At 35.7% G+C, this 27,078-nt stretch overlaps 1 protein-coding gene across 15 annotated transcripts in view; it reads left to right on the top strand.

The window, feature by feature from the left end:
- Positions 1-27,078, top strand: part of ZNF638 (zinc finger protein 638) — a 111,174-nt gene that overhangs the window by 43,662 nt on the left and 40,434 nt on the right. For 9 of the 15 annotated variants that reach the window (XM_081069438.1, XM_081069437.1, XM_081069443.1 and 6 more), the window contains exons 2-7: positions 11,523-13,038; positions 17,402-17,463; positions 19,168-19,206; positions 20,043-20,338; positions 22,025-22,302; positions 26,167-26,313. In XM_081069438.1, coding sequence (XP_080925564.1) covers positions 11,523-13,038; positions 17,402-17,463; positions 19,168-19,206; positions 20,043-20,338; positions 22,025-22,302; positions 26,167-26,313 — 2,338 coding nt within the window. The remainder of the gene's footprint in view (positions 1-11,522; positions 13,039-17,401; positions 17,464-19,167; positions 19,207-20,042; positions 20,339-22,024; positions 22,303-26,166; positions 26,314-27,078) is intronic. The other 6 variants (XM_081069435.1, XM_081069431.1, XM_081069434.1 and 3 more) reach the window with 1 other exon arrangement.

Genomic DNA, 27,078 nt, shown 5'->3' with positions numbered 1-27,078 from the left:
GTAAAGACTTTAAGCCATTTGGCATTTTATGCTTTTGGCCAGATAGTATGCTTCACTGAAGATTTTTGGAAACCTGTTTTAGGCAGATGGGTACAATTTAAAAAATTTTTTTATTTGCGGAATATTGGGGGAACGGTGTGTCTTTCTAGGACCTATCAGCTCCGTGTCAAGTCGTTGTTTTCAATCTAGTTGTGGAGGGCGCAGCTCACTGGCCCATGTGGGAATTGAACCAGTGACCTTGGTGTTATGATAACTGCGCTCCAACCACTGAGCAAATCCTCTCGCCCTCTTTTTTAAGAAGGGCGCAGCTCACAGTGGCCCCTGCGGGGATTGATCTGGCAACCTTGGTGCTTCCAGCACCACACTCCAACCTACTGAGCTAACGGTCGCCCCTGATGGGTACATTTCTTGACTCATGCAATTCATGAAAAACGTGAACAACCAAATGACAGGGCCTCCCAAACAACGAACTGGATAGTGGATGTCTTCAGTACTGCGTTTCTGTGGTCCTGCTTACCTCCGTTATGTCAGCTTTATTTTGTTTCATTGTGTGTGCTTTCCCACTAAGGCAGTAAATACGCTGTTAACAACATTTGAGTTTTATCAGCATCCACTGTTTTTCTCATTTCTGGTTTAAAAAAATCTCAGAAAGATTTCTTTATTCCAACTTGAATCAGGTGGCTTCTCTTGGATTAATGCGTTATATTTATTGAGTGTAGCCAAGTAAGGAGGACGGGACCATCAGTGCACATCTGGGGGGCATCCTTTACTATGAATACAATGGTGTGTTACGATGAATACAATTACGTGTATGGTGCACATGATCCTTTTTAAAAAAGTATATCCGATTATACTCACATATTTAACAAAAAGTTGTTTTCCTGGAAATAATAACTATTAAATCATTGCTATGGGGTTGTTAACGCATGGTTCTCATGGTGATGTGTTCTGGTCATTACAAGTTGATCTTCCATTTTTTCCTAATCTGAAATCATGGTGTTTACCAATCCTTCCAGGTAGCAGTGAAGTTTGTGATGCCTTTCATGTTATCAAATCATGTTGTCTGCTTATTGTTTCTTTGACAGTTTTCTTGAGATACCACATTTTGGCATTTAACATACAGCACGGCACTCTATCCACACTTAGAGCATCTTCAGAATGATGCCTTGCATACCCTGTGAGATACAGGGTACAAAGCTAATGGTAGGAGAGAGTTGGCTGAGTGGATCTATCTATATACTAGAAGAGATCAGCAGATTGAGTGCCAGTTAAACTGAGGAAATGACATGTACTCACTCTTGTATTATTAACTAACCAGTGTAATACCTGCATTCTTAGGTACAAATGTGGAGTTATATATTCTGAGACAAACAGTTCTCTGACAAAGCAATACCACATGAAGTATGGGGCATATACCTAGAAAAGTAATGTTAATGGTAGTTTTCCCTTTGTGGCAAGGTTGTAGAAAACTTTTCTGCGTGTCATGAGGGTGATTTTTCTTTTTTTTTTTTGGGAGGTGGTAATGAACATATTGTTTTTATAATTAGAAAAACAAAGCTATAAAATAAATTTTTTATATCTATAATACAGCCGAGAAAGAACACTGAGAGTTAAGGTTCTAGTGATCTTACCACTTAGTTCCAAGGCCTTACTTAAACTGGGATTCCCTTGCTCACAGGATTTTGTGAGGCTCAAATGAAGTGGTCTGAAGTTCAAGTGGGGGGTTTGATATAAATCTTTTCATTGTGAATCTAATGGAGCTATTATAATCTGGCTGACTAATTTTTGATGACACTCAGATTTCAGATTTCTTTACCAATATCTAAAGGAAATTAATGATTCCCTTCTTTCTGAAAGACTACATCGAAATAACAGACATCTCTTGATTGTCCAGGGTAGTGGACATCTCAGAGATACCTCATGGAACCTAACGGTGATAGCTTTTTAATCCATCAAGTCATTTCTTCATGTCTGCCTCAAGAACTCAGTTTGTACTAGGTGCTTCTGACAGAATTTTTATGGTTGACATTTTGAATATTTCTTGTTACAAAATGGTATGTTTTAGTTCTTCAAAGGGCACAGAAAAGAGTTTTAACTGCTACTTGTCCAAATAATAAAAATTTGTTCTGGAGTTCAGAATGTTTTGTGACTATTAAATATCCTGTTTTTGAAAAATATTAAATATAGGAAAATAAAATGTTGATTGAAAATAGCAAATAGTATAGTTCTGATTTCATGCAGTAAAGTTTCGTGTACTCTTCTCCCCTTACCATCGCATGCATGCATGCACATATACCAAACTAGAAGAAATACCAAAGGATTAGTTCACTCTAGGTGACGGTTTTATTGGCAAGGTTTTCATTTGCTTTTACTGTTTTCTGTAACAAGGATTTGTAACTTGTATCATCCGGAAAAATTATTTTGAAAGGTTAATACTATTTAATTGCAATTGTTTTCAAAGGCGTTAATAATGAAGAACTCAGATCTCAACCCAGATTTTTCCAAATTAGTTTAATGATTTCATAAGTTGGCTATCCATAAATTCCTATAGGTAAACAAACATCTATGACCAGAGCTCCTGGAGTTAAATAAAAAAGGCTTTATAACGGCTGTATTTATTTTTTTCAGTTGTTTTCCAGGTGTTAATGCCAAATTTGCCCTTGTCTGACTGGTTCTTCTTTCTTACCACATTGTTTTTAGGTTATATCATTATCATTCTCAAAAGTCAGAGGGTTTATTTTCTTGGCTGTGACAGAACCTAGTTCTTAATCAGAGTTTTCTTAATCAAGAACCGTTTGCTTGTTTTGCTTAATTTTCTGTTTCATAAATTAGTTTTTTCCACCAGAAAGATAAAATGAAACAAAAAGAGTGGAATATGAAATTGTTTAATAACTGATAAGTTAGTTAAGATCAGGTTGGAAGGATGGGTGTAGGGAATAATGAACTAAAATGAGATTTTAGGCCTAAATCTGTATTTGTGATTTATACATTGCTTGTTAATTATAAGTTAGCTGATTTTGGCTTTTGTTAGACTTTGGTGTGATGTTAGATTGAGAAGTATGAAGTTATGTTGGTTTTATACTGCCCCCCCCTTTTATTAATGTCATACCTAATATTTAGCACTTCAACTCTTTATTTTGGAAGTATTCAAGCGTGTAAAAAAGTAGAGGAAAGGTAGTAAATCCTTACAAATCGTCATTCAGCTTCAACAGTAAATATTTTTGCCAGTTCTGCTTCATCAAACTTCCTTACCCACCACCTACCCCTACCCCCCCCACTCAGAAACACGCCAGTTTTTTCTAGATTATTTTAAAGAAAATCCCAAATTTATTATGTCACTTGTTAAGTATTAATTATTTGAATCTATAAAATTTGATTTTTATGCCAGTTCATCAGCGAATCTATATGGATAACTGAAGATTTTCAGTTTATGATAGCCAAGGAAAAAGTGTAACTTTAGACTGGAGCTTACTGTTGTGCTTTTTTCTGATCTGTGTTTTGAGCCTTTTTTCCCCACCCAGACTTAAATTATTAGGAATTACTGCTTCAAAACACTTATAAAGAGCAGCTGACTTTTTGTGTTGCTTTTACCTCTGGGGTTCTAGAACACCTATTACATTGTTCTTACAGGATACGTTTCGTTTTTTAGTGATTTTAATTGTATTTTTTGTGAATCTATTAAGATAGATGTGTGTGAAGAGGGATACGAATTATTTTTATAATTTCTACTTTTTTCATCTCTTACCACCACGCCTCCCAAATTTAACCTCTGCTTTGCAAAGGCAGAGATTTAAAAGGTATTGGTGCTCAGCCGTGTGACTTGTCTGCCTGAAAAGTGGAACACTTACGGGCAGCTCCTTGGTACTTAGAAAAAATCTTGGAGTGGGTTTGATTCTGAGAGGTAGCAGCATTCCAGGTAGTGGAGTATGAATAAAGTATGGAAGCAAAACTGTGTTGGAAATGGTCAGGAGATCTCAAATAGACCAGTTTGGCTGTACCAGATCTTAAGTATTATTGTCTAGTAAGATGTGAAGGGTAGATTGGGATCAAGTTATATGCTAAATGCCAGGTTAATAAGTTTGGATAATATATTGAAGGCCAACAGTAAAGTGGTAAGAATTTTCATGTAGAAGAATGGTACTAAAAGAAGTGTTTTAAAGATACTAATCAGTTAGTGAGTGAATTGGGACAGAGGTCAGCTGTGGTGTCGAGCGATGAAGGCTTATAACAGGATGGTGATGGTGATGAAAGGAAAAAAGAAAAGTACATATTAATGTACTTTGGAAGTACATAGATTGGAAGTACATAGACTGGAATACATAGAATTTTATGATTAGTTAGAGAAGGTGAATAAAATGATTGGGATCTTGTTTACTAAGGGAATTGGTGGAGAGAGCAGAGGGGGTTGAAATTTGATAGTTTTTGGAGAAAATTCAAAAGTCAATATAAGCTAGCTAATAGTTGGCATAAGAGAAATAGGTACCTATCAAATATTTTTTTCTGTGTTCATAGATGATTTTAACTAATCATCCTGAGGTTACCAAAGATTTGAATGTTTTAACTAAAGCTATGTTTTGTTTTGGTCCAGAATTTTGTAGCTTTGTCAGAAATATGCAGTTAAAAGGTTTATTTATAATTTTTAAAGTTATTCCAGTACAGCTGTCTTATTACTGTATTTTCATTTAGAAACTTTAACCCAGGGTATTTTAAAGTTTTCAAAAGTTGGTAAATACATGCTTGTTAGACCTCGTTATCTGAAATCTCACTTCTCCCTGTTCTATCAAAACTCTAGAATTTACTCATCCTACAAAACTAAACTGAACCATTCATTACCGCTTCCAGAAATAAATTCTTTTCTGATACTTTAGCATTATAACAATTTTGACAGACTGTACTGCAGTTGGCTTACTTTCTGTTGTTAGGTTGTTTGCACTTTGGCTATAGAAATCTTGTTTTATTTGGCTTTAAAACTCCAGGGACTATCTAACATAATGACTCTCATTAGTAGATTCAAAAAGTGTTTAATACATTGAATGAATGATTCTGAAATCAGAAAGGGGGAAAAGAGATCTGTGGTTGTAAAGAAACAACCTCTGAGAACTTATTGACTATAGCAACGGAATATATAGCCATCTCCTCACCTCATCCCCCAAAGGAAAGCAGGATTTGGACACTTCTAAAAAAATTTTCAGTGTTTTTGAACCTACTGACATTGCCTATTAAGTGCTTCTGTTTGTCAAAAAATCAAAACAACAACAGCAGAAAAACAAAGATGAAATGTACAGAAATGGTGATAACAAAAAGCATCAGGTATGTGGCAGTGTAAGTAAGAGTCAGTAGCTAAAAATTGCTTATGTAGAGAGAAGCGCATAGGGAGTTGTCACAGCTAAATTTATGCTTTGAAGGCTTAGATTCTGGAACCCCTAAATAGGACTTGTTAACCTTTTTGGGTTACAGGCCTTTTAAAAAATTGAATAGTAGATTTTCTCACTTTGAATTTACTACTTTCCCATCCCTTCCCCCCAACAAAACACAAAACAAAACAAAACACTCTTGGTTTCAACATTAACAATTTGTCCTCCGTCTCAAAATTCTGAAGCTCCTCCCCAACCCAGAAAGAGCTTTGGTATGTTTTCTGTATGGTACCCGACCCTAGCCATTAAAAGCCTTTCAACACTATGGCCTATGCTCTGTGTTAGAAAAAAAATTCATTTAGACCCTCCATTGATTTTTTTTTTTTTTTTCAAATTGTAAGCTGTATTTCTCCCTCAGGCCATGGATGCTGTATATTACATGGTTTGGAGAATAAGAAAATTGAAAAATTTAAAACTGCTTGTTGAAACACATTAGGAAGTATTTGTTTTAAAGATATTTAAATTGAAATGTAAAGGATTAATTTTTTAGCTATTAGGAAACTCAGTTATCTAGAAAGTGGCATATTCTTTAATGGTTATAGATAATAAAGATTGTTTACTGTATCCAACTTTGTTCTGAGTATCTTGCTTCACTTACCATGATTGTATAAATTCTGTGATATTAACAGTATTTAAAAATTATTGTCAAATTAGTGAATACCATTGTTGGTGAAATCTCTTTTCTTCTAATAGCAGATTTGGAATACCCAGGACTCTATTACATTTCCTATTTTTGGGTTAGCAATCAACTTGACTTTACATATAGGTAATTTAATATTGTTTACATATTTACATACGTAATACTATTACATGGCCATTTCATCTTAACCAACATTTTATTTTATTTCTTGTTCATAGGCTAATATAAAAAAGGGAAATAACTTAAGGTTTTTTTTTAACCCACCAGTTCTTATCCTTAAGATCTATCCCAACAGGGATGTATAATAGCCTCCTTTTTCCAGCTGCAAAATAATGGATATATACCATAGTTTATTCAACCAGTTTCCAGTCTCTGTAAACCCTCTTAATTGCAGAGGTGTGAGAAGGGAAACTTCCAGATTTCTAACTATATTTTATCGTTTTGATTTCCTTAATTCTTATGAGATACTAGCTCCATCTTAAAAACTGAAGTGTTAGCTCTATGAAGGAATGGATCTGTTCTGGCTTAATAACTTTGCAATTTCCCCACCTAGAACAGCAATGCTACTTTTTGTTAAATGGATAACTAACAGCTGGATTTGAAATTACTCTCTGATATATTTATTGTTAAGACAGTTTCTTGGCATTCTTAAAAGATATCCTGACTGACCTGATACTTGATTTTGTACTTTTTAATTGCCATGGATAGATTGAGAATGCCCTAAATACCTTTGTTACTGTCCTGTGTTAGTCTTTGCATTAAGTAGTTTTACCCTGGGGGGCATCATTGTTAGGGCATACGTTTAAATAAGAGAAAGGTGAGAAAAGTGAAGTGACAAAGAAAGAAAAGGATGCTGATGGTGTGGGGGCTTGCTTGTCTTTAGGAAAGATTTGAAGGAATAAGACTTCAGAATTAAATAATTGCTAAGTGAAGTTTATAATGCTTTTTATAGGTAGGAAGTTTGACATACAAATACAAGCACCTTTTTAGTCAAAATATTTTTTTGTAGTGAATGTTCTCTAAGAGACAAGATTAAACAGTAACACCTAAATGATTAAAAATGTACTTACACTTTTAAAATAAAATTGAAAATTATGCAAATGAAATATGAATATAGTTAAATTTCATACACAAAGAAAATATTACTTAAAAACTGTTTAACCATCAAAGATAACATTATTTCACATGTAGATTGTAAGCAGATTTGATTATAGTTTCAAAAATGTATTTGTCAGTTCTTACCAATGCCCAACAATACCCAATATTGTGTTTCATGTTTCTAATTTAAAATTCACATCATTGTAGTGGGAATAGTACTGTAGACAACTGAACACATGTAAAGTAATTTATAATTCTCTCTTCATGATGCTGTTTGGTGAACTACTTTGTCAGAAACCTCTCTACCAGGATTAGAAATGATATGGTAGCATAAGGTGTTTGACGGTTTTATATTAGTGGATTACCATCTGAAAATGTTACTAAATATAAACTAAACTGAAATATGTTAGACTTAAAAGTCTGAAATTTGGAAGGAGTCGGATAAAGGTTAGGAGAAGTATTGGCTTAAAGTGTACAGGAGGATTAAAGAAACTTGTTCTGAGAAAGGTTGGTGAAGGAGACCTATTGAAAGTGGTATTTGTTTATAATGGATTTTCCATGATATGCATGCCAAGAGAGAAACTTTCTTATCTCTAGGTAGCAGGTCCTGGGATCAAAATGCTTAGCTTAATAAATAGCTATGACTGAGCACGCCTCTAACTTGCCTTACCGAGAGAAAGGGGAAAGAGATCTCCTAAGGGCTGTTAACTTGACTCTGTCCTCATATTAGATTTCACAGTGGACTAATAATGAATGATATAGGAAGTCTAGTCTGATTTTTGTTTTTGTTTTTAAGGCTTCTAAAAAATGCAAATCAAACCTCTGCTTATTGATAATTCAGATTCCCTAATTAGGAAAAGGTCTTTTAATTCTTCAAGTATATTTTAGACTGTTCTGTGAAAGACTAGTGTCTTTTCAGGAGATAATTCAGTGACAACACACTGATGCAGATAATGCCAGTTGTTAAATTATTGAAATAAGTCTGCCGTGATTAGTAAGTAGCTGTTGCCCCAGCGGTGGGCCTCTCTGTCCCCACTCTTCTAGTCCCTTCCTGAGGACTGCCCTGCCATCACCTTGTGCACAGCAACCAAACCTGAAGGGTGAGCGGAGGGACTCAGGACCCTGCTGGCACACTGAGGCACAGATTACTGTTCCGATGGTTCAGTGCCTGTGCTTCACCGATTACTAAATATTCCACCTGTCACTCCTGGGTATATACATGAAAACTTAAGGTTGGGAAGTGCACAGTGAAAACAGGGTTTTGGTAAGCAGCATAGCATCTCAGCTTTTCAGTATAAAGTAGGTCTTGTGCCCCTCTAAGAAGGGCAGCACGTGCGTACACTTCAGACTTTCTTGACAAGGGAACTCCTTTGTAGAAGACCTACAGTCTTCTAGGACACGAGTTTCTGCAGAATACACGTGAAGGGCTGCTCTCTTGCATTTTATAAATGTGTATGTACATCAGTGGAAGACAGTGCTACGCACATTAGGAAATACATAGGTAGGTTTTTACCGTTAAAGAACTTAAAATGTAGATACTTCCAGTGTTATTTATAGTTCCATATATAATAATTAGATGACTGAAGTCTCTTCTTTTTTGGTTTGTTATGGGAGAGAAAATATTTGGAAGAGTTTGTGCTCCTAAAGTTGTGAGAGGAGTCTTCATCAATTAAAGAAAAGAGTGCAGAAAGAGTGTTACTAGATGACTGACTGCTTTTGTAAGCAGTGGTTGATTTTTAAGGACCGACTGAAGACAAAATTGTTCTTGGCAGTATTTTTGTTTTGTAGAAGGTATAGTTTCATATGATTGTTTAAAAAGACCTGGAGTTTGTTATAAATGAACATTATTTACAGAGAATTTGGATATCATTGTTCAGTAAGCTTGTGTCTGCTGCTTGTATCTGGTGAATCAGAAGCCTGTGTAATTTTTATTGTATTTTTGTGTTTCATTCTAATTTGAAAATTAATCTATGTATGTCAGTTATGAGGACTTTGGATGTGATCATTTAGATAACAAATATTTGAGGGTATTTTGAGTAGTAAGATATCCTTGGGAGGTAAGACAGCAATGAACGTGCCTTCAAGTGACAATCGATTGTTGAAGAAGATTGCACGTATGAACACAAAAACATAAAAGAGTAAAAGGTACGAGTCCCCAAATGGTATAAGCAATAAATAAGAAAGTTTGTTTGAAGACTGACTCTGGTCCTTCATGGTCAAGGAAGGTTTGATGAAGTCTGACCTTGAAGAATGAGTAAAATCAAATAACTCCAGGGCAAGGTTTTATTTATTTACTGTATTTTGCCATGTATAATGTGCACGTTTTTGCCCACATTTGTAAGGGAAAAATAAGGATGCGCATTATACATGGGTAGTACTAATTCCATGTCTACATAAATGTTTTTAATTCATTTATGTTTATGAGTTAAAAGTGTAACTCTAGAAATCAATAATGATACCCGTATGCAAAATAATACCCGGGAATACAGTTAATTGGTTTTGTTGAACTTACGACGAATTTGTAACGACGAAGAGTTCTTGGCCTTCTACGATGCATAAATACTGTAAATGTGTTACCGGCACATAAAATTTATTGTAGCTTGTATCTGTTCTTGTGTTTGTAATTATTACGTAAAATTTCTTGTACCATAATATGTTTAAAAAATAAATGCTAAAAGTTGTTTATAATACAAAAAACAAGTACCTAAATGTAAACAAATAAACATTTGAATAAAAAAATTAAAATGAAAGATTTTTTTTCCCTGGAAATTTGGGCCAAAAACGTGGGAGTGCATTATACTCGGGAGCACATTATACATGGCAAAATACGATATTTTGATTGGCAGACATGAAGGCAGGTGGGAAGAGCAAAATAGGAGGAAAGGCCTAGATGGAGTAAGTGTTTGGTAAAATTAGAAGGGTAGAGATTGAACAAATCTCTATGTTTAAGGTTGAACCTTAAACATAAAGCTAAGAAGTAAGTACAGGGAATGAGATTCTCTTGGATATTTGAACAGGAGTGATGTAGCAAAAATGGCCTTTTATAAAGATTAATTGTAACAGCATGCAAGATGGTTGGAAGGGTGAATGTTAACCAGATAAAGCTCATTTCTCAGCCAAATTAACATTTCACTAACATATATAAAGAAGAATATATAATAGAGTTACGAATGAAATTGTAGCTGGAATCAAAAGTGATGCCCATCCAATAGGATCCATAGTGGACGTTTCCATAGTAGGTGTAAATGCCTGAAGACCTCATGTTTCCCACCCTGCAGGTGAGAAAGCATAGGCATAGTCTTGTTTTTAACAGAGAAAGGCACGTACTGTGACTGCTGGCCTTGGTCCTGAATGATAGCTAAAGTATTATTTCTCTGAGCAGTCCTTTGGAATGCGTGCTGCATTGTGATAGGCTAGGCAGCAACCAGTTTTAACTAATACAGTGCCTGGGAACTGCAAGATAGTCTTGCTCACATCTGTTAGTAGTAAGAGCATGGATTATGGGGCAAATTACCTTCAGTACAAATCTTGGCCCAGCCACTTATAAATGACTTAACTTCTGGGCTTTAGTGTCCTCCTTTGTAAAGCTACATGTCTTAGTGGGTTATTGAAATGAATCCATGTAAAGCACTTAGAACAGTCGTTAGCACATGTACAATGTTCTATAAAGTCAATCTTGTTATTATTAGAGTACATTTGTCTGTACTCTATGAAGGGAATCCAAGAGAAAGGTGACTGACTTTGTTACATATTATGTTGTATGTTATAATCAATTCCATGCTGCTGCACACTCAATGTCAGACTATTGGCAAGTTATTGGTGACTAGTTTTCATCTTAAACAACTGTTTAACAGCAGAAACTTAAGGACAGTCTAATTGCTATATGGAATTTATTTGATGGGATTCCAAGGAAGCTGTGTCTTGAAAAAAATGGGACTTGTAAAATTTTAGGCTTATAGTTCCTATTTTTATTGTGTGTACATCTGATAACATGTTAAATGTGTGCCTTCCTAAGTATTTTAATGCCTTCATCTTTTTTCTTTTCAGTATTAAAGCGTGAAATAAATCCCCACTGTATTTCAAGATTATTTAGAAGTTGTAATTCCCACTCAGCACCTAGGACAGCACCCAGTGCGCCACAGTAGACATGAACTCTGGCTTGAGGTTTGGGGTTTGTGTTCTGGATTCGGGAAAGAAAAGAAGAGAAAGCTTTCGGGAAAGTTTAAAATCCTCATAAACACTTTCTTTAAATGTATGAAATGCAGAATGGTTTCATGGCTGTGTTTCAAAATGTTTTACACTGGCTGTAGAACCCACTTCATGAAGTAGTTTGAGTTAAAATGATCTAATATTTGTGTTTTAACTTTCAGCTTTGTGTTATTCTTGGAAAATTTCGCACCACTTGTGAATTCCTTGAACCTGGGCATTGCAAACCCACTTCTGTTGGGCCCATCTCCTTTGCACTTTGCTCACATTAAGACTCAGTTGGCGCTTCAGCAGCTGAATGCCGTTGCCTCACATAGTTCAACACCACCTTATACTTTATTAAATCAGGCTTTCTTGAAAATAGCCATGTCGAGACCCGGGTTTAATCCTCGAGGAAACTTTCCACTTCAAAGGCCACGAGCACCTAACCCTTCTGGGATGAGGCCTCCAGGACCATTTATGAGGCCTGGATCTATGGATCTTCCAAGATTTTACCCAGCAGGGAGAGCCTGTGGAATTCCACACAGATTTGCTGGCCATGAATCTTATCAGAACATGGGACCACAGAGAATGAATGTTCAGGTAACTCAACACCAAACTGATCCAAGATTGACCAAAGAAAAATTGGGTTTTCATGAAGCACAACAAAAGAAGGGGAAGCCTCATGGTAGCCGGTGGGATGATGAGCCTCAGATTCCTGCATCAATGGGAGTGAAACGGAGTTCTATGACACAGGTTACAGAGCAGAGCCCTAAAGTGCAGAGCCGCTATACAAAAGAGAGTGCCTCCAGTATCTTAGCAAGTTTTGGATTATCTAATGAAGACTTAGAAGAGCTCAGTCGCTATCCTGATGAACAGTTAACTCCTGAAAATATGCCATTAATTTTGAGGGATATAAGAATGCGAAAAATGGGGCGCCGATTACCTAATATTCCTTCTCAGAGCAGAAATAAAGAAACACTGGGTAGTGAGGCAGTGTCGAGTAACGTGATTGATTATGGGCATGCAAGCAAATACGGCTACACAGAAGATCCACTTGAAGTATGTATTTATGATCCTGAGTTTCCCACTGATGAGATCAAGAATGAATTTCGGTCACAGCACAGCATTTCTGCATCTGTTCCCCCACCAAATGTGATATGTAATTCTATGTTTCCTGTTGAAGATGTGTTTCGACAGATGGACTTTCCCAGTGAGTCCTCCAATAATCAGTCCTTTTTCCCAGTTGAGAGGGGAACCAAGATGTCAGGCTTACACATTTCAGGAAGACAGTCAGTCCTTGCACCGGTAAAATCTGTCAGCCAATCCATTAGCCAAACAGTTAACCAGACAATGAGTCAGTCTCTGCTTCCTCCTCCTATGAACCAGCAACCTTTTTCATCAGAATTAATTTCAGCTGTAAGCCCACAAGAGCGGATCCCACGGAAGCCTGTGATTAATTCATCTAATGTACACGGATCAGGAGGAAGTAAGAAGAATTACCAGTCAGAGGCTGACATTCCCATTCAGTCTCCCTTTGGGATTGTGAAAGCATCCTGGCTACCAAAGTTTTCACATGCCGATGCCCAGAAGATGAAGAGACTTCCAACTCCTTCTATGATGAATGATTATTATGCAGCGTCTCCAAGAATATTTCCACATTTGTGTTCTCTGTGTAACGTAGAATGTAGTCATTTGAAGGTGAGTGTTTTTAAAGATCACTGTATAATGGTACTCAGCGCCCAGGTTTCCTCTCAATTCTCATGTATGCTTAATTGTCGTGTAATGCTCAGGCATTAAGGAAATGACAGGAATTAATTTTGATTGCGACAGCAACGCTTAGTTGTAATCTAAGTAGCCCTGGCCTCAGTACTGAATTGAGTGTTAGGCTTTCTGTTTTCCTGTGACTAGGCACGCCACATGGTTCGTCCTTATTTTGAACTTTTGATTAGTTATCTCAAAATTTATGCAACATAAAATTTATATAACAAATTGTATACTTATAAGACAGTGTCACATGAGTCACTTTTATTTCAATAAGAATCTGAAAAAAAAGCTGGAATAAAACATTTGTACTGCACACTTTGAAAAGACAGTATATTCTAGCCTTGCATGTATCTACCTATCTTGAGCTAAAGATAGTTAATGTCAATTTAAATATTTTCTGACTCTATCTAGACTAGGATTTTTAGTGTTGCATGAGAAGGAGCTTCCTAAAATAACTTCATCCATAGCAAAATTGAGTCAGAAAGAGTTATTTAGGGACCAGCTGTGGGCTCAGAATAGAGTGTAAAATTATAGAAATTTAGAGAAAAATCTTCTAAAAATAAAGCCTTAGGTATCTTCATGGTTAATATAGTTAGTATAATACATTACTCCTCAGCACGAGGGGTAATGTAGAATATACTATTTGATAGTAATCATTGGTGGATTTGAGTAGGAATTTCCAGGGATATTTTATTTACTTACATATGTTTGGAAACCACTATTTCTTCTATTTACTGATGCAATTTGTAAGTTTATATCATAAACGGTCAGGAAGGAATGTACCTCCCATGGGAACAAGCTTTTATTCAAGGCCACAGTGTTGGTTATACATTTTGAATAAGCTGAAAAAAAATCTGGATGTTAATGATTTTTTTCTCTCCTTCCAGTGCTGCCCTTTTATTGTCTTTCTGTTACTCACTCACCAGGTTTCAGCCAAAAAGAATCTGATACCTAGACCTGATGCTTTTTGTCTTAAGGTTAACTTCAGCAAAGAAAAGCAGCATTCTACCTCACTTAAACCAGATTTGCTGAGTTCTAATAAAATAATAGTTGCCTTACCCTATCAAAGGGAGTAGCAAAGTCTTGAAAAATCTCAGTTAATTCATAACACTTAGTTATCTGTAAGTAGCCCTAGCCTGAACACTGAATTGTGTTAGGCTCTCTGTATTCCATTTATTTTGAACTTTAAATTTGTCATGATGAATCCAAGAAACACATCTTAAAGAACTTAAAAGTTTTCGTTTTCTTTCTCTAGAATAGAAAAGGTGTACATTTGTGCAGCTGGTATTTACTGATCACCAGTTTTGTACATGACTATTAAGTGCTGGGGCAGAAATGAAGAATGTAAAATGTAGATGTTGTTCGTAAACAGTTTATATAGTCTCATTGTCTCCTAATTACACATCTAAGGAATAAAAAAAACCCACCAGAGGCCAACAAATGGTTTGGTGATTATATTTAACTTGTTTGGGTATGCTGTAGGGGAGAGATATTTAATATTTGTCTTAATTTCATTCAGGCTTATATCAGTTCTGGCCAGCATTATCAATTTATCAACACCTATATTGTATTTAGCAGTATGTAATTTAAAAGAAGTGTAAATATACTTCCTGCCATCACAAGGCTTGTAGTCTAGTTCGCTAAAAACTCATTGAGGGATAGTGACTCCTACACCCAGTCTTTCCGGCCTCGAATGATCTGGGAGGGAAGACGTCATGGCGCAGGTTGCGGATGGGTCTTGAATGATGAATAGGCTTCAGGATACGTAGGGGAGGAAGGGTAACATTTCAGATAGAGCAACAACTGAGTACAAAGGGCTTCGAAAAGCTATCCTACGAAGGTTAGACTTCAGGTGAGAGGCATTGGGAAACTACTTAAGGTTCTTGATATGTGAAGTGACATGTTAAAAGTATATTTTAAGGAGATAAATCTGGCTGAAGCGTGCAGGGTGAATAGGAGTGAGAATCTGAAATAGGTAGGACACTTAGTTTGAGGCTTCCCTGGTGAAAGGCTGGATTCATATAATGAAAGTAAAATTCTGAGAGGAAAAGAAATCATTCATTAAGTGATTAGAGCTCACAGAGATTGATTGCCGTTTAAAACAAACTCTTAACAGTCGGAACAGCACAGTGGAGCTAACCAATGAATTCTTCAGTACTAGATGACTAAATGATAGGGATTTGTGAACATAGACTTGCATGACATAAACTACCTCTCGTTTCTGTGACATGTCTTGCTGCCTTGTAAGTGTTTATACATGAGTATGTGACATAACCGTGGCCAATAAATGTAAATTACCAGTTGCAAATTTTTTCTTGGCTAAGGAGCATTTAATGATGTTCTCCACCCATGGAGTCTTTAAAAACTAGCCTGACAAAAGCAACAATAGGATATGAAATGTATTTTTCCCCCTAAATTGGGATTTAGTCATTAGAGGAGGAGTTGTCTTGAGCTTAGAAGTTATGTCTTTTTGACTGTCCTTGGTTTAGAAGGCTGTCCTTTGTTTTAAAACTGTGTCTTTCTGACTGAAATAATTCAGTTTGAGAACCAACAAAAGATTTTTGAGGTAGTTAGTTGGAGGATGGAGAGTGAGCTCTGATATGGGTAAGTATTTTTATGGTTTGATTCTGGGCTCTCTCAAGTCTGTAGTCCTTGTAGCGTCTCCTACTTAGTAGGTAATTATCACTCCTTCTCTGGATAGGCAGTACTGCTTCGAATCCCTTTTCTAATCTGTATACTGTTACTTAGTGGAAACTGAGGTGGAATAGATATATTTACTGAACTTAAATTAGTAAGTAATGTCAGTGAGTAAACTAGACCTATTAAAAGAGAGTAGGTTTGTGTATAACTGGCAAGAATATGCTTACTTAAATAAGGCAGCTGTCAGCATTAGCTGATAGTTGCTGTATAGAGTACATACATACCCAGTATTACACTTCATGTTCTTTTTCAAGAAAACCTGGAAATCTGGATTTGGGCGTAAAATCTCTGGATTTTTAAATGTTGACTTATTAAAAAAAACAACAACACTTTGTGGTCCAAATAAATCATGCTCATTCTACCTGCCAGTGTGTCTGTTTGATGTAAATAGTGTTCAGTTAACGTCAAAGACATGGGTTTAGCAGTACTAGAGACCTGGTAACTGCCAATCTCTCCTAGCTTTCTATTTGTATCGCTGAACAGGATGTGCAAACATTGCGTTTTTGCAGTCTACAATGAGTTCCATGTCTTAATGAAGTAGTTTAGGGTTTGTCATAACCTGTTGCTGAGTATTTCAAGTAGCATTCACTTATTTTCACATAGTTCTTGACAAGGCAGATTCCATAATTAGTGTCAACTTTGATTTTAACTGTGGCAATTTAGAGTTCGTCTTCAGCAATGACAAAGTGTTTTTTGAAATGAAAATGAGTAACATTTTTCTCAAGGAAAGTTTTCAAATACAGAACTGTTCAGTAAGTTTTCTGCCTGTCCAAATGCTGGAGAAACAATAAAACACTGAATATGTTGCTTTTAACTAATTGTTTCACTTGGGGAACTGTATCTTTGAAAACTGTATTGCTTTTTTAAAAATCTGATGTATCTTCCAGGAGCTATTTATGGGTACAAAATGTAATTTTAGGGCAGATTTGTAAATGAAGTAATGTATAAGAAAGCATTTTGTTCATTGTAAAGCTTTATATGTAAGGGAAATATATTGTGTCTTTGAAATGGTGTTACTTTCCCTTAAATAAATTAGGTTTGATCAGTAACAGCTTTTTATATTTTTACTAATTTTATCCTTTGCCAATATAGTGAGTACCTTGTTTGGAATGGTGGTACTAGCCTAAGAGGTAGGATTTTTTGTTGTTAATGTTATTAGCATGAATTTTAGAGGTAAAGTCAATGAAATCCCATATTTTGAAGATGCCATTTCAGGTACCATTTTGTTTATAGAGTTTTTGGTGTTCTTTGGAATGTTGTTTTTATATTTGAGATGAGTTGTTTCTGATCCATGCTTTTATATTCTTCAAGTTGAAATATGTATTTGGTTGCAAAATGAGTATACATGGGTGTGATTTTTAAAATGCTTTCTATACTAAAATGTTTTAAATGGCATCAGAGAGGTATATGGTCTTAAGTGCCTTTGTTTGGAGGCCATTGTTTTTGTTTGTAAAATTTTGTTGAGTAGCCAAATGCTATTTGTAACTAGATTTGTTTAATTTTTGAAAAAAGTATGCGATGTCATTTTAAACAGCCTAATTTCATTAGTCAATATGAGGAATATTCTAATTTCAGCACTTTTCCCCTTTTATAATAGGATTGGATTCAGCATCAAAATACATCTACTCATATTGAGAGCTGCCGTCAGTTACATGAACAGTAAGAACAATTTTTTTCTTTTTTATAGGAAGCAGATTTACAAAAAAGTTAATGCTCATGTATGACTATTGAATACCTTCAGTGGTACCTTGGAGGAAAAACATTTTTAGAAAGCTATTGCCTATCTGAAGTATTAATTTTATAGAAGTATATAAGGTCCGATAAATTAAGTTTGCGAACTCACCCTAGAAAAAGTGCTACATACCTCATTGCTGAATATCACTACGGTCACCTTCCAAGTGCTCCCCTTGGGAAGCTGTGCACCGACGCCAGTGCCTGGTCCACCCTTCAAAGCAATTTTGGAATTCTTTTTCTGGAATGGCCATCAGAGCTGTCATCGTATTACCCTTGATGTCCTGAATGTCATCAAAATGTCTTCCTTTTACTATTTTCTTTATCTTTGGGTAAAGAAAGAAGTCATTGGGGGCCAGATCAGGTGAGTAGGGAGGGTGTTCCAATACAGTGATTTGTTTATTGGCTAAAAACTCCCTTGTAGACAGTGCCCTGTAAGCTGGTACGTTGCTGTGATTCAGGAGCCATGAATTGTTGGGAAAAAGTTCAGGTCGTCTAATTTTTTCATGCAGCCTTTTCAGCACTTCCAAAAAGTAAACTTTGTTAACTGTCCAGTTGGTATAAATTCATAAGGAATAATCCCTCTGATACCATAAAAGGTTAGCAACATTGTTGCAACAAGTTCACGAACTTAATTGTCTGACCTCATATAACTGTGGCTTCTACGTGCCTGGTGTCTAAAGATCTCAGCCCTCATCTTTTCCCAATTTCAGATATATATTTATTTATTTATTTATTTATTTATTTATTTATTTATTTATTTATTTATTTATTTATTTATTTATTTATTTATTTATATTGGAGAACTGTGTGTTTCTCCAGGGCCCTGCCCCACAGATTCTTATTTCTGTTAGTTCTGAAAACATTCCTGTGTTCTTTTCGCTTCAGAAATGTATTGATTCCCCCTTGCCTTTTACTTATGTGCAACTTCTTTACCTAATTTCAAGGACCGTCACAGTTTGTCTCTGAGCTACCTTTCCAGGTTCTACCCACCACCCCCCCCCCCGCTCCCCCCTGCATAATTCCTTTTCATTATTTTCATGCTGCAGCCAGACTGGTTTCTGGAATAGAACACATGTTTTGCCTCCAGTCTGCCTTTTCTGTGTTGCCACTGCATGAGATGTAGCCTGATTCATGCCTACTGGTAGACCTTTTTAAAGGCTATCTGTAAAGCCTTTTTTGTGAATTCTCTCCTGATTCCTCCTACTCTAGATGTGTCTTTGTGAGGACCAGTTGGTACAATGTAAAGGGTACCATTCATGTTATATTCTATAGGATGGTGCCCCCTGGATTCTGCAAAATGTGTTAACTGTCTTCCCTCTTTTATCTCCTACCTAAGCTTGTGTATTGTACCTCTTAACACTTTTATATCTACTGCCTGTTTTACTTAAAAAAATTTGGAAACCTTTAAAGTGTGGGGAATGTGTTTCTTTTCCCTGAATTGCCTACTAGCATAATACTGTTTATTGAATTAGACATTCAAAGTATTTTATTCCCAAGAAAATTTTCGTATTTTAAGATGCTAATAAATCATTATGTCAACATAATTTTGAACAGATACATTGCAGAGAAAGATTAGTTGACCTTAGTCTTATTTTTAACTGTTAATTAATATTGTTTATTCTTAAATAGGTATCCTGATTGGAATCCTGAGATCCTCCCATCAAGAAGGTAATTATTTTTTTTAATAGTGGTATTATTGAAACTCGATTTTCCTTTAAAAGTAAGCAAGTACTTGTTTTTAAAGGTATTGTTTTGAATTGAGTCCTGTTTTGACCATGTTTACTTTTAAACAGCAGGCAAATGCAACAATATCTGTGAATCTTTAATTACCCCAGCTTAAATGTAGCTCTCCTCTGTGAACTACTTTTTTTTAGTCTTTTCTCAGTATACTTGATGCTTTTATTATTATTTTATATTTGTGGAATCTTAGGTTATAAAAGCCTTGAAGGCTGGAAATGGCTTTATTAAGCATTATATCCCTTAGAGGTTCCCTCTTCAATGTGTGTACATACAAGTACAGAAGTCAAATATTGTATTTGTAGATGGCATAATGTTTTAGGGAAAAAATTTTTGAAAATCACTTATTTATGTAAATCATTTATATATAAATGATTATATATAATAATTATATATAATTATATTTATATTTATAATTTTATAATTATATTTTTATATATTATATATATTATAAATCATATATAGCTTAATACTTTCAAAACATAATTGGATATCGTAGTAGTACATGAAAAGCCCACAAAATTGATGATGATATTCTGTAAATTAGCAAAACAGAGGGATCCAATTAGAGGGCTGATCATCTCTTCTGATTATCTTATTTATCTCAAGCCTGAATTACATCATAACAAACAGGTTTTTGTTTTTAATAAATACATAATATCAGAGTTTGGTATTGTTAAGTCTGTTTTTAAGAAGGTACTCTGTCATTTAAACTGTTTAAATTTACATTAAATTACTGTATCTTGTTTGTCTTTTGTACTTTGTAGAAATGAAGGCAATAGAAAAGAAAATGAAACTCCAAGAAGACGTTCTCATTCCCCCAGTCCTAGACATTCTAGGAGATCAAGCTCAAGTCACAGATTCCATCGATCTCGAAGCCCACCAGCACGTTACATGTACAGACCAAGAAGTCGAAGTCCAAGGGTTTGCCATCGTTTCTTTCCTAGATACAGATCCAGATCCCGTTCACCATATCGAATGAGAAATCCATTTAGAGGTAGTCCAAAAAGCTATCCTTCAGTGAGCCCTGAAAGGACATCAAGGAGATCAGTGAGATCATCAGGTATACTTACGGTCATGAATAAAGCTACCTATTTTGCCTAAATTTTTTTTAGGTTGTATTAGTTTGAATTTTATATTTCTATATTTTTAATAATTTTGAAATGGTGACTCATACACTATCATCAAGATTTAAGAAAAGTTGACATTTGAGCTATTGCTTCAGCTCTTTTTAAACCTTTCAAGGTTTTTAAGAAATGAAATATTCTATTTTATTAAATTTTAGAATTGCTGTATGAAATATGACCCACATCCCAATCTAGTTTATTCTTCTTGCTTTTATTAACTATCAGAAGAAGTGGAGGAGGGTATCCGCCCAACATCAAATTTAAAAACCAAGGTTATATAAACATCTTAATTTGCCTTAATATAATAATTGATTATAGACTTGTCTTCCATGAATTAATTTAAAATTTTTGAAATTATTCATGTTTTCAACCTGTGTGTTAATACTGATTTAGCGACCTTTCTAGAAATAACTCTTTTATATATTATACATATTTTCTTGAGATCTTTTCAGAGGTCTGCAAGGTCTTCCCTTTTCCAACTAACTACACATCTGCGTGATGCTGGATTTTCTTCATATATTTTAACCAGAATAATATATCCAGCACAAGCAGATAGGAGAATTGAGGTGTCTTCTTTTAAGTCCAACACTAAAGTGTTTGGAAAAATGTACAGCGGTGCTACTCATCTAATTTTTTGTTTTTGAAAATTCAGGTTTTTAAAAAATTATTTATGTTAACACAGGTGTTTATTATTAGTAAGTGAATTAATAGTTAGTTTTAAATTCCATTTTAATTTCTGATATGGTCAATAGTGATAAATTGAATGTAAACAAAAGCTCTATGGAGTCCTCAATTTTTAAAGGTGTAAAGGAATATGGAAACCAAACATTTGAGGACCACTGGTGTAAGAGAAGCTCACTGAATAAAGGAACTTCATGTAAAGGCCTTTTGAGTGAATAAAGACTAGATATTTTTATGTGTGTGTGAGGTCTGACAATTAAGTTTGTGAACTTGTTTGATATCAGAGGGATTATTCATTATGAACTTGTACCAACTGGACAAACAGTTAAATGAGTTTACTATTTGGAAGTGCAGTAAATGCTGCGTGAAAAAGTTAGATGACAACTTTTCGTCAACAGTTCATGGCTCTTGCATCACGACAATGCACCAGTTCACATCGCACTGTCAGTGAGGGAGTTTTTAGCCAGTAAACAAATCACTGTAATGGAACATCCTCCTTACTCACCTGATCTGGCCTCCAATGACTTCTTTCTTTACTCGAAGAGAAAGGAAATGTTGAAAGGAAGATACTTTGATGATATTCAGGACATCAAGGGTAATACGATGACAACTCTAGCCGTTCCAGAAAACGAGTTCCAAAGTTGCTTTGAAGGGTAGACTAGGCGCTGGTGTCGGTGCATAGCTTCCCAAGGGTAGTACTTCGAAGGTGACTGTAGTGATATTCAGCAATGAGCTGAGTGATATTCAGGTATGTAGCACTTTTTCTAGGATGAGTTCGCGAGCTTAATTGTCTGACCTTGCTTGTATGCTCCGTAGTTGACCTGACAGTGGCTGTATGTGGTAAACGTTTGGGTAGTTGAGGAATTCTTTTGTAATGTGGTGACATAGTTCCTATTTTGAGTTCTTTTTCATTAAGGTTGTATTTATATCCCTTTTACTAGATAGAAAAAGAGCATTAGAAGATGTAGCACAACGATCTGGGCATGTGTTGGAACTCAATAAGCAGAAACATCTGGAAGCAGTTGATAAAGGACAGTCACCAGCACAAAAGCCTAAAACTGGCAGTGGATCAAAACCATCAGTTAAATCTATAAGCTCTGCAAAGAATGATTCAAATTTAGGAGGATATTCTACTCGTTACAAATCAAAAAATCTTGAAGATGGCACGTTAGCAGAATGTAAACAGGTGTGCAATAAACCTGTTTCTCTCCAGCGTAAGGTCAGTACTTTAATTTGTTAGTTCAAGTGTGTGCATAGATTTGCTATTATGACAATGAGAAAACATTTGTCTGAATTTTTTATTTTCGTTTTCCCAAAATTTGAAATCATAACTTGTTAACGTTGGTATGGATTTTTTTGTTGATTTGTCTCATGAATATAATAAAACCAACAATTCAAAATCTTGTAACTTAATTTCTAGAGGTTTGGCATTTGATGTATCAAAAGTGAGAACATTTTGATGGTTTGTTGTTTTGGACTAGCTACACAAGCAGATCATGATGAGTTTTGCTATTTGATTGGGGAGTGAATGTAATCACCAGTGAGTTTTTGTAATCTTTGTTAGTAAGCTATAAAAGTGAATCTGTACAGGGAATTGATCATTTTCAACCTGTTCTATACCTTTTGCAGTTCAGTTCAGAACTCAAATACTCTTTTGTCCAGTGTAGAATATGAGATGTGATCAAACAGTACGGTTCATGTTTAAATAAAAATTACAGTAAAAGACTCATTGCCATTAATCTTCCTCAAAGTACTCCCCCTTGCTTCCAACACACTTATTCCATGGTTCTTGCCATTTTCTGAAGCAGTTCTCAAAGTCGTCTTTCTTGAGTGTCTTTAGTTGCACTGTTGTGGCTGCCTCAATGTCCTGCCTGAATCATTGTGACTTTGGGGAAGAACCAGAAGTTGCACCATGTCAGCTTCGGTGAATATGGAGGATGAGGACACACCGTAATGTTTTTATTTGACAGAAATTGCCGTATACCAAAGTGAAGTGTGACATGGAGCGTTGTCATGATGGAAGATGATTTATGGCACACTTTAAAAACATACCTTCTCTGAACTTTAGCTCAAATCTGACTGACTGCACAGAACAAGTTAAAACTTGTTACACACTGTTAACTAAGGTTCAATGCTGCGCTTCCCAAATGGAAGATCTCTGCCTTTCCATTGGATGTTACTCAGCAGCAGCATTCACCGTATTTTGTAATCACAGTGGAAAAGCTCTGTGTCACATACCACTTCTGGTACAGCAATTTCTGTCAAATAAAAACATTACGGTGTTTTCTCATCTACCTTATCCACTGGATCTAGCATCGTGTGACTTCTGGCTCTTCCCCAAAGTCAGAATGGCCATGAAAGGAAAACGTTTTGAATTGATTCAGGACATCAAGGCAGCCATAATAGCGCAATTAAAGATACTCACAGAAGAGGGCTTCTAGAACTGCTTCAGAAAGTGGCAAGAACGATGAGATAAGTATGTTTGAAGTGAGGGGGGTTAATGACAATGTGTCTTTTACTGTAATATATTTTTATTTATTTTATTTATTTACTTTTATTGGGGAACAGTGTGTTTCTCCAGGGCCCATCAGCTCCAACTCATTGTCCTTCAATCTAGTTGTAGAGCTCACGCTCTAATCAACTGAGCCATCGGCTGCCTACATATATATATATATATATATATATTTTAAATGTAAACATTCACGTTACTTTTTAATCACACCTGGTATTCTGTATTTTTGGGTACTGATTTATTGGTGTTTTTTGACTTTTAACCTGCTAGTTAAAATACTGAGGCATTGTTTGTCTGTGTAATTTTAAATTACTATTGTAGTAAATAATAGATAAAGCATCCTGAGATTAGCAGAGTAACTGCTAATAGGCCAGATTATCAAATATTTAGTTTATTGTAATAGGCGAACCCTGTTTCCCCTAAAAAAGACCTCTACAGACAGTCTGCTCTAACATGTCTTTTGGAGCAATATAAGGCCTGGTATTACATTACGTTATATATTATATAAGACCCGGTCTTATAATAAAATAAGACCGGGTCTTGTATTAATTTTTGCTCCAAAAGATGCATTAAAGCTGATTGTCCAGCTAGGTCTTATTTTCGGGGAAACACGGTATTAACAAGTCTTCAAGTATTTAGGTACACATTACTCTGAACATTGTTTTAAGTACTTTCAACAACTATAGTTCCCTGCCCTAAAGAACTTACATTTAGAAGGATAAACTTAAAATTATCAACCTGTAATTACATAATTTTGAACAGCGTGGGGATGAAATGTTGAGTATAGGGAAAATTTTGAAGAGGCTGAATTAGTCTTTGAAGAGGCTGAATCAGTAGTTCTTTTCATTTTTGTTTCAAGATTTCTAGGTGGTGGCAGTGGGAGTTTTTATTTTGTATTTTTTCACTAGGTTGCCAGTTTTTCATACAAGCATGTAACTCAGGAAGAGCTGGATGATGCATAGGGCAAGGTGTCGAAAGGGCTCGGAGCTTCCAGGCCCTTTCTGAGTACGCCTCTCTCCCAGCACCTCCATGTAGTCACCAACCGGAAGCGCTCCAAACCCTGTCCTTTTGGGGTTTATGGAGGCTTCATTCCATAGGCATCGTTGATTGAATCATTGACCATTAGTGATGGGACTCAATCCCTAGCCCCTTTGCCCTCCCCAGAGGTTGGGGGGTGGGTTGCAACAAAACACACCTTTATTGCTCTCATCACTTAGGAAATTCCAAGGATTTCAGGAGCTCTGTGACAGGAATGGGGATGAAGACCAAAAATATAATTCTTATTATAAATAACAGTGTCACTCCTGGCCATTCTGTTTCAGTTACTCCGCTCGTCCTGGGTCCTACATGTGACTTTGAGGTTATCTAATGGGGCAATGTGTTCTGAGTAAACTAGGTGCTTGCCTAGAGCAGAGTTGTCTCCCTTTTCCAGGCTGGGCCTAGTTTTTGATACTGAGACAATAAATGGGATGAAAGCTCAGGACACATGGAGACCCAGAGAACAATCAGAAAGAGTTACTCTGCTGCTCCTTTGCGCTTCTTCCAAAGCCATGTTTTATCTTCTGTGAGACTAATTTTGAGACTTAACTCTGTTTTGATGCCCAAGCAGATCTGGACCCAGTCAGGCTTTTTTGGGGGGGGGGCGTGGAACAGGGCAGACACAGGTTTTTCTGCTGGAAGTGGGCATCTGCTTCCAAAGGGGAGGCAAGTGCTGTGCTTGAGAAAGTTGGCTGCAGTGAGAGTCAGGTGTACCTTGTCTGAGGCGGGTTCCCTGGCAGAGCCCTCTGTGACTTTTCCTATGTATCAGTGTACCTCTGTATCAATTTATATCTTTATGTTACTTTTTAAAAATTTTAGTTTTCAATTATAGTTTTGACATTCAATAATATATTAGCTTCAGGTATGCAACATAGTGGTTAGACAGTTTTAAAACTTAGGAACTGTTCCCCCTGATAAGTCTAGTAGCCATTTGGCACCATACATAGTTATCACATCATGTGGACTATATTCCCTGTGCTCTACTGTATATCTTGTAACTGTCAATTTGTAATTGTGGCGGTGGGAGTTTTGAAACTCTTTTTTAAAGTTACTTTTTAACATAGGTGTAAATTTGACATTACAGTTCATGGAAGTTGTATGTATAATATATGAATCTTTTAAAATATTATGCCCGTCAATACATCATTTTCAATTATTAGAACACAGAGTGAACAAAGCTGTAATTTCAGCTTCACTATTGATGGGCCACGCAGATTCATATAGAAAACATGCTGCAATAGTTTTGGACCATTTAACAGGTCTTGCTTGTTATAAAATTCTTCTAAACAGAAAAAAGCATCTGTGATTGGTTATGTATAAATTCATTTCCACTGTTGGATGTGAGTGGTGAATTATAAAATACATTTCTTAACCACTTTAGCATGTAAAATTTGTTTTAATTGTGCTAAAATATTTAGAAAACAGTTTAAACAACTAAGATTAATGGTAGAAGAACTTTTATTGGGAATTGTTATTACTGTACTTTGTGCCTTAATTTGCTTTATTTTAAATTTTCTTCCATCCCACAAAAAGGTTCGGAAAGACCAACCTTTATATTATGGTTCAGTTCTTCTTATATCTGAATTACCAGAGGATGGCTATACTGAAGAAGATATTAGAAAACTATTTCAACCATTTGGAAAAGTTAATGATGTCCTGATTGTTCCATATAGAAAGGAGGTGAATCATTCAATCTGTTCTAAAAATGCATACAAAGTCATTACTTTATAAAGACTTGTTGGATCATTTAGCTGCTTTTATTACATGTATAACATACATAATTGTGAATTGAGAGTTATGGAAATAATTTGGGTTCAAATGAACATGGTCTCAAAATACTGTTTAGAATAGGGGTTAGCACCCTTTTTTCTGTAAAGGGCCAGATAGTAAACTTTTATGCTTTGCACTCCATAGAATTGCAACTATTTAACTCTGTCATTGTAATACAGCCATAGATAATGTGTAAATGAATGAGCATGGCTGTATTCAAAAAACCTATTTTACGAAAACAGGTGGCGGGCCTTGGTTTGCCAGCTCTTCCTTTATCACACCAGTAAGGTTATACTAAAACAACTGATTTTGTTTAACAGTATTTTTTTACATGTGGGTTGTATTCCTGTAACTCCCATAATAAGGTTCACCAATACTATGAACAATCTTAGACTAAACGTAACATAAAGTTGTGAGATAAGAAAAGGGAACACAGTGGGTAGTGTTTTATTTGTAAGAAGCCTTAAAAATGTCAGACTTCAAGCAGATGACCAGATCTTGCCTTATCCCTGATTATTTATTGAGCCCTGCCTTCCCATTTCTTACTGTTCCATGAGCTTGCCATGGATCCCTGTTTCCCTCTTCTTATCTTGGTAATGGTACAGAAATTCATATGTGAAAACATCCTAAAGATTAAATTATACTTCAGCAAAACCAAAAGCGATAAAGCCAGGA

Source organism: Rhinolophus hipposideros, assembly GCF_964194185.1.
Source record: "Rhinolophus hipposideros genome assembly, chromosome: 12".
Lineage (NCBI taxonomy): Eukaryota > Metazoa > Chordata > Mammalia > Chiroptera > Rhinolophidae > Rhinolophus > Rhinolophus hipposideros.
The sequence above is the reverse complement of the archived record's forward strand: the minus strand, read 5'-3'. Positions and strand labels throughout refer to the sequence as shown.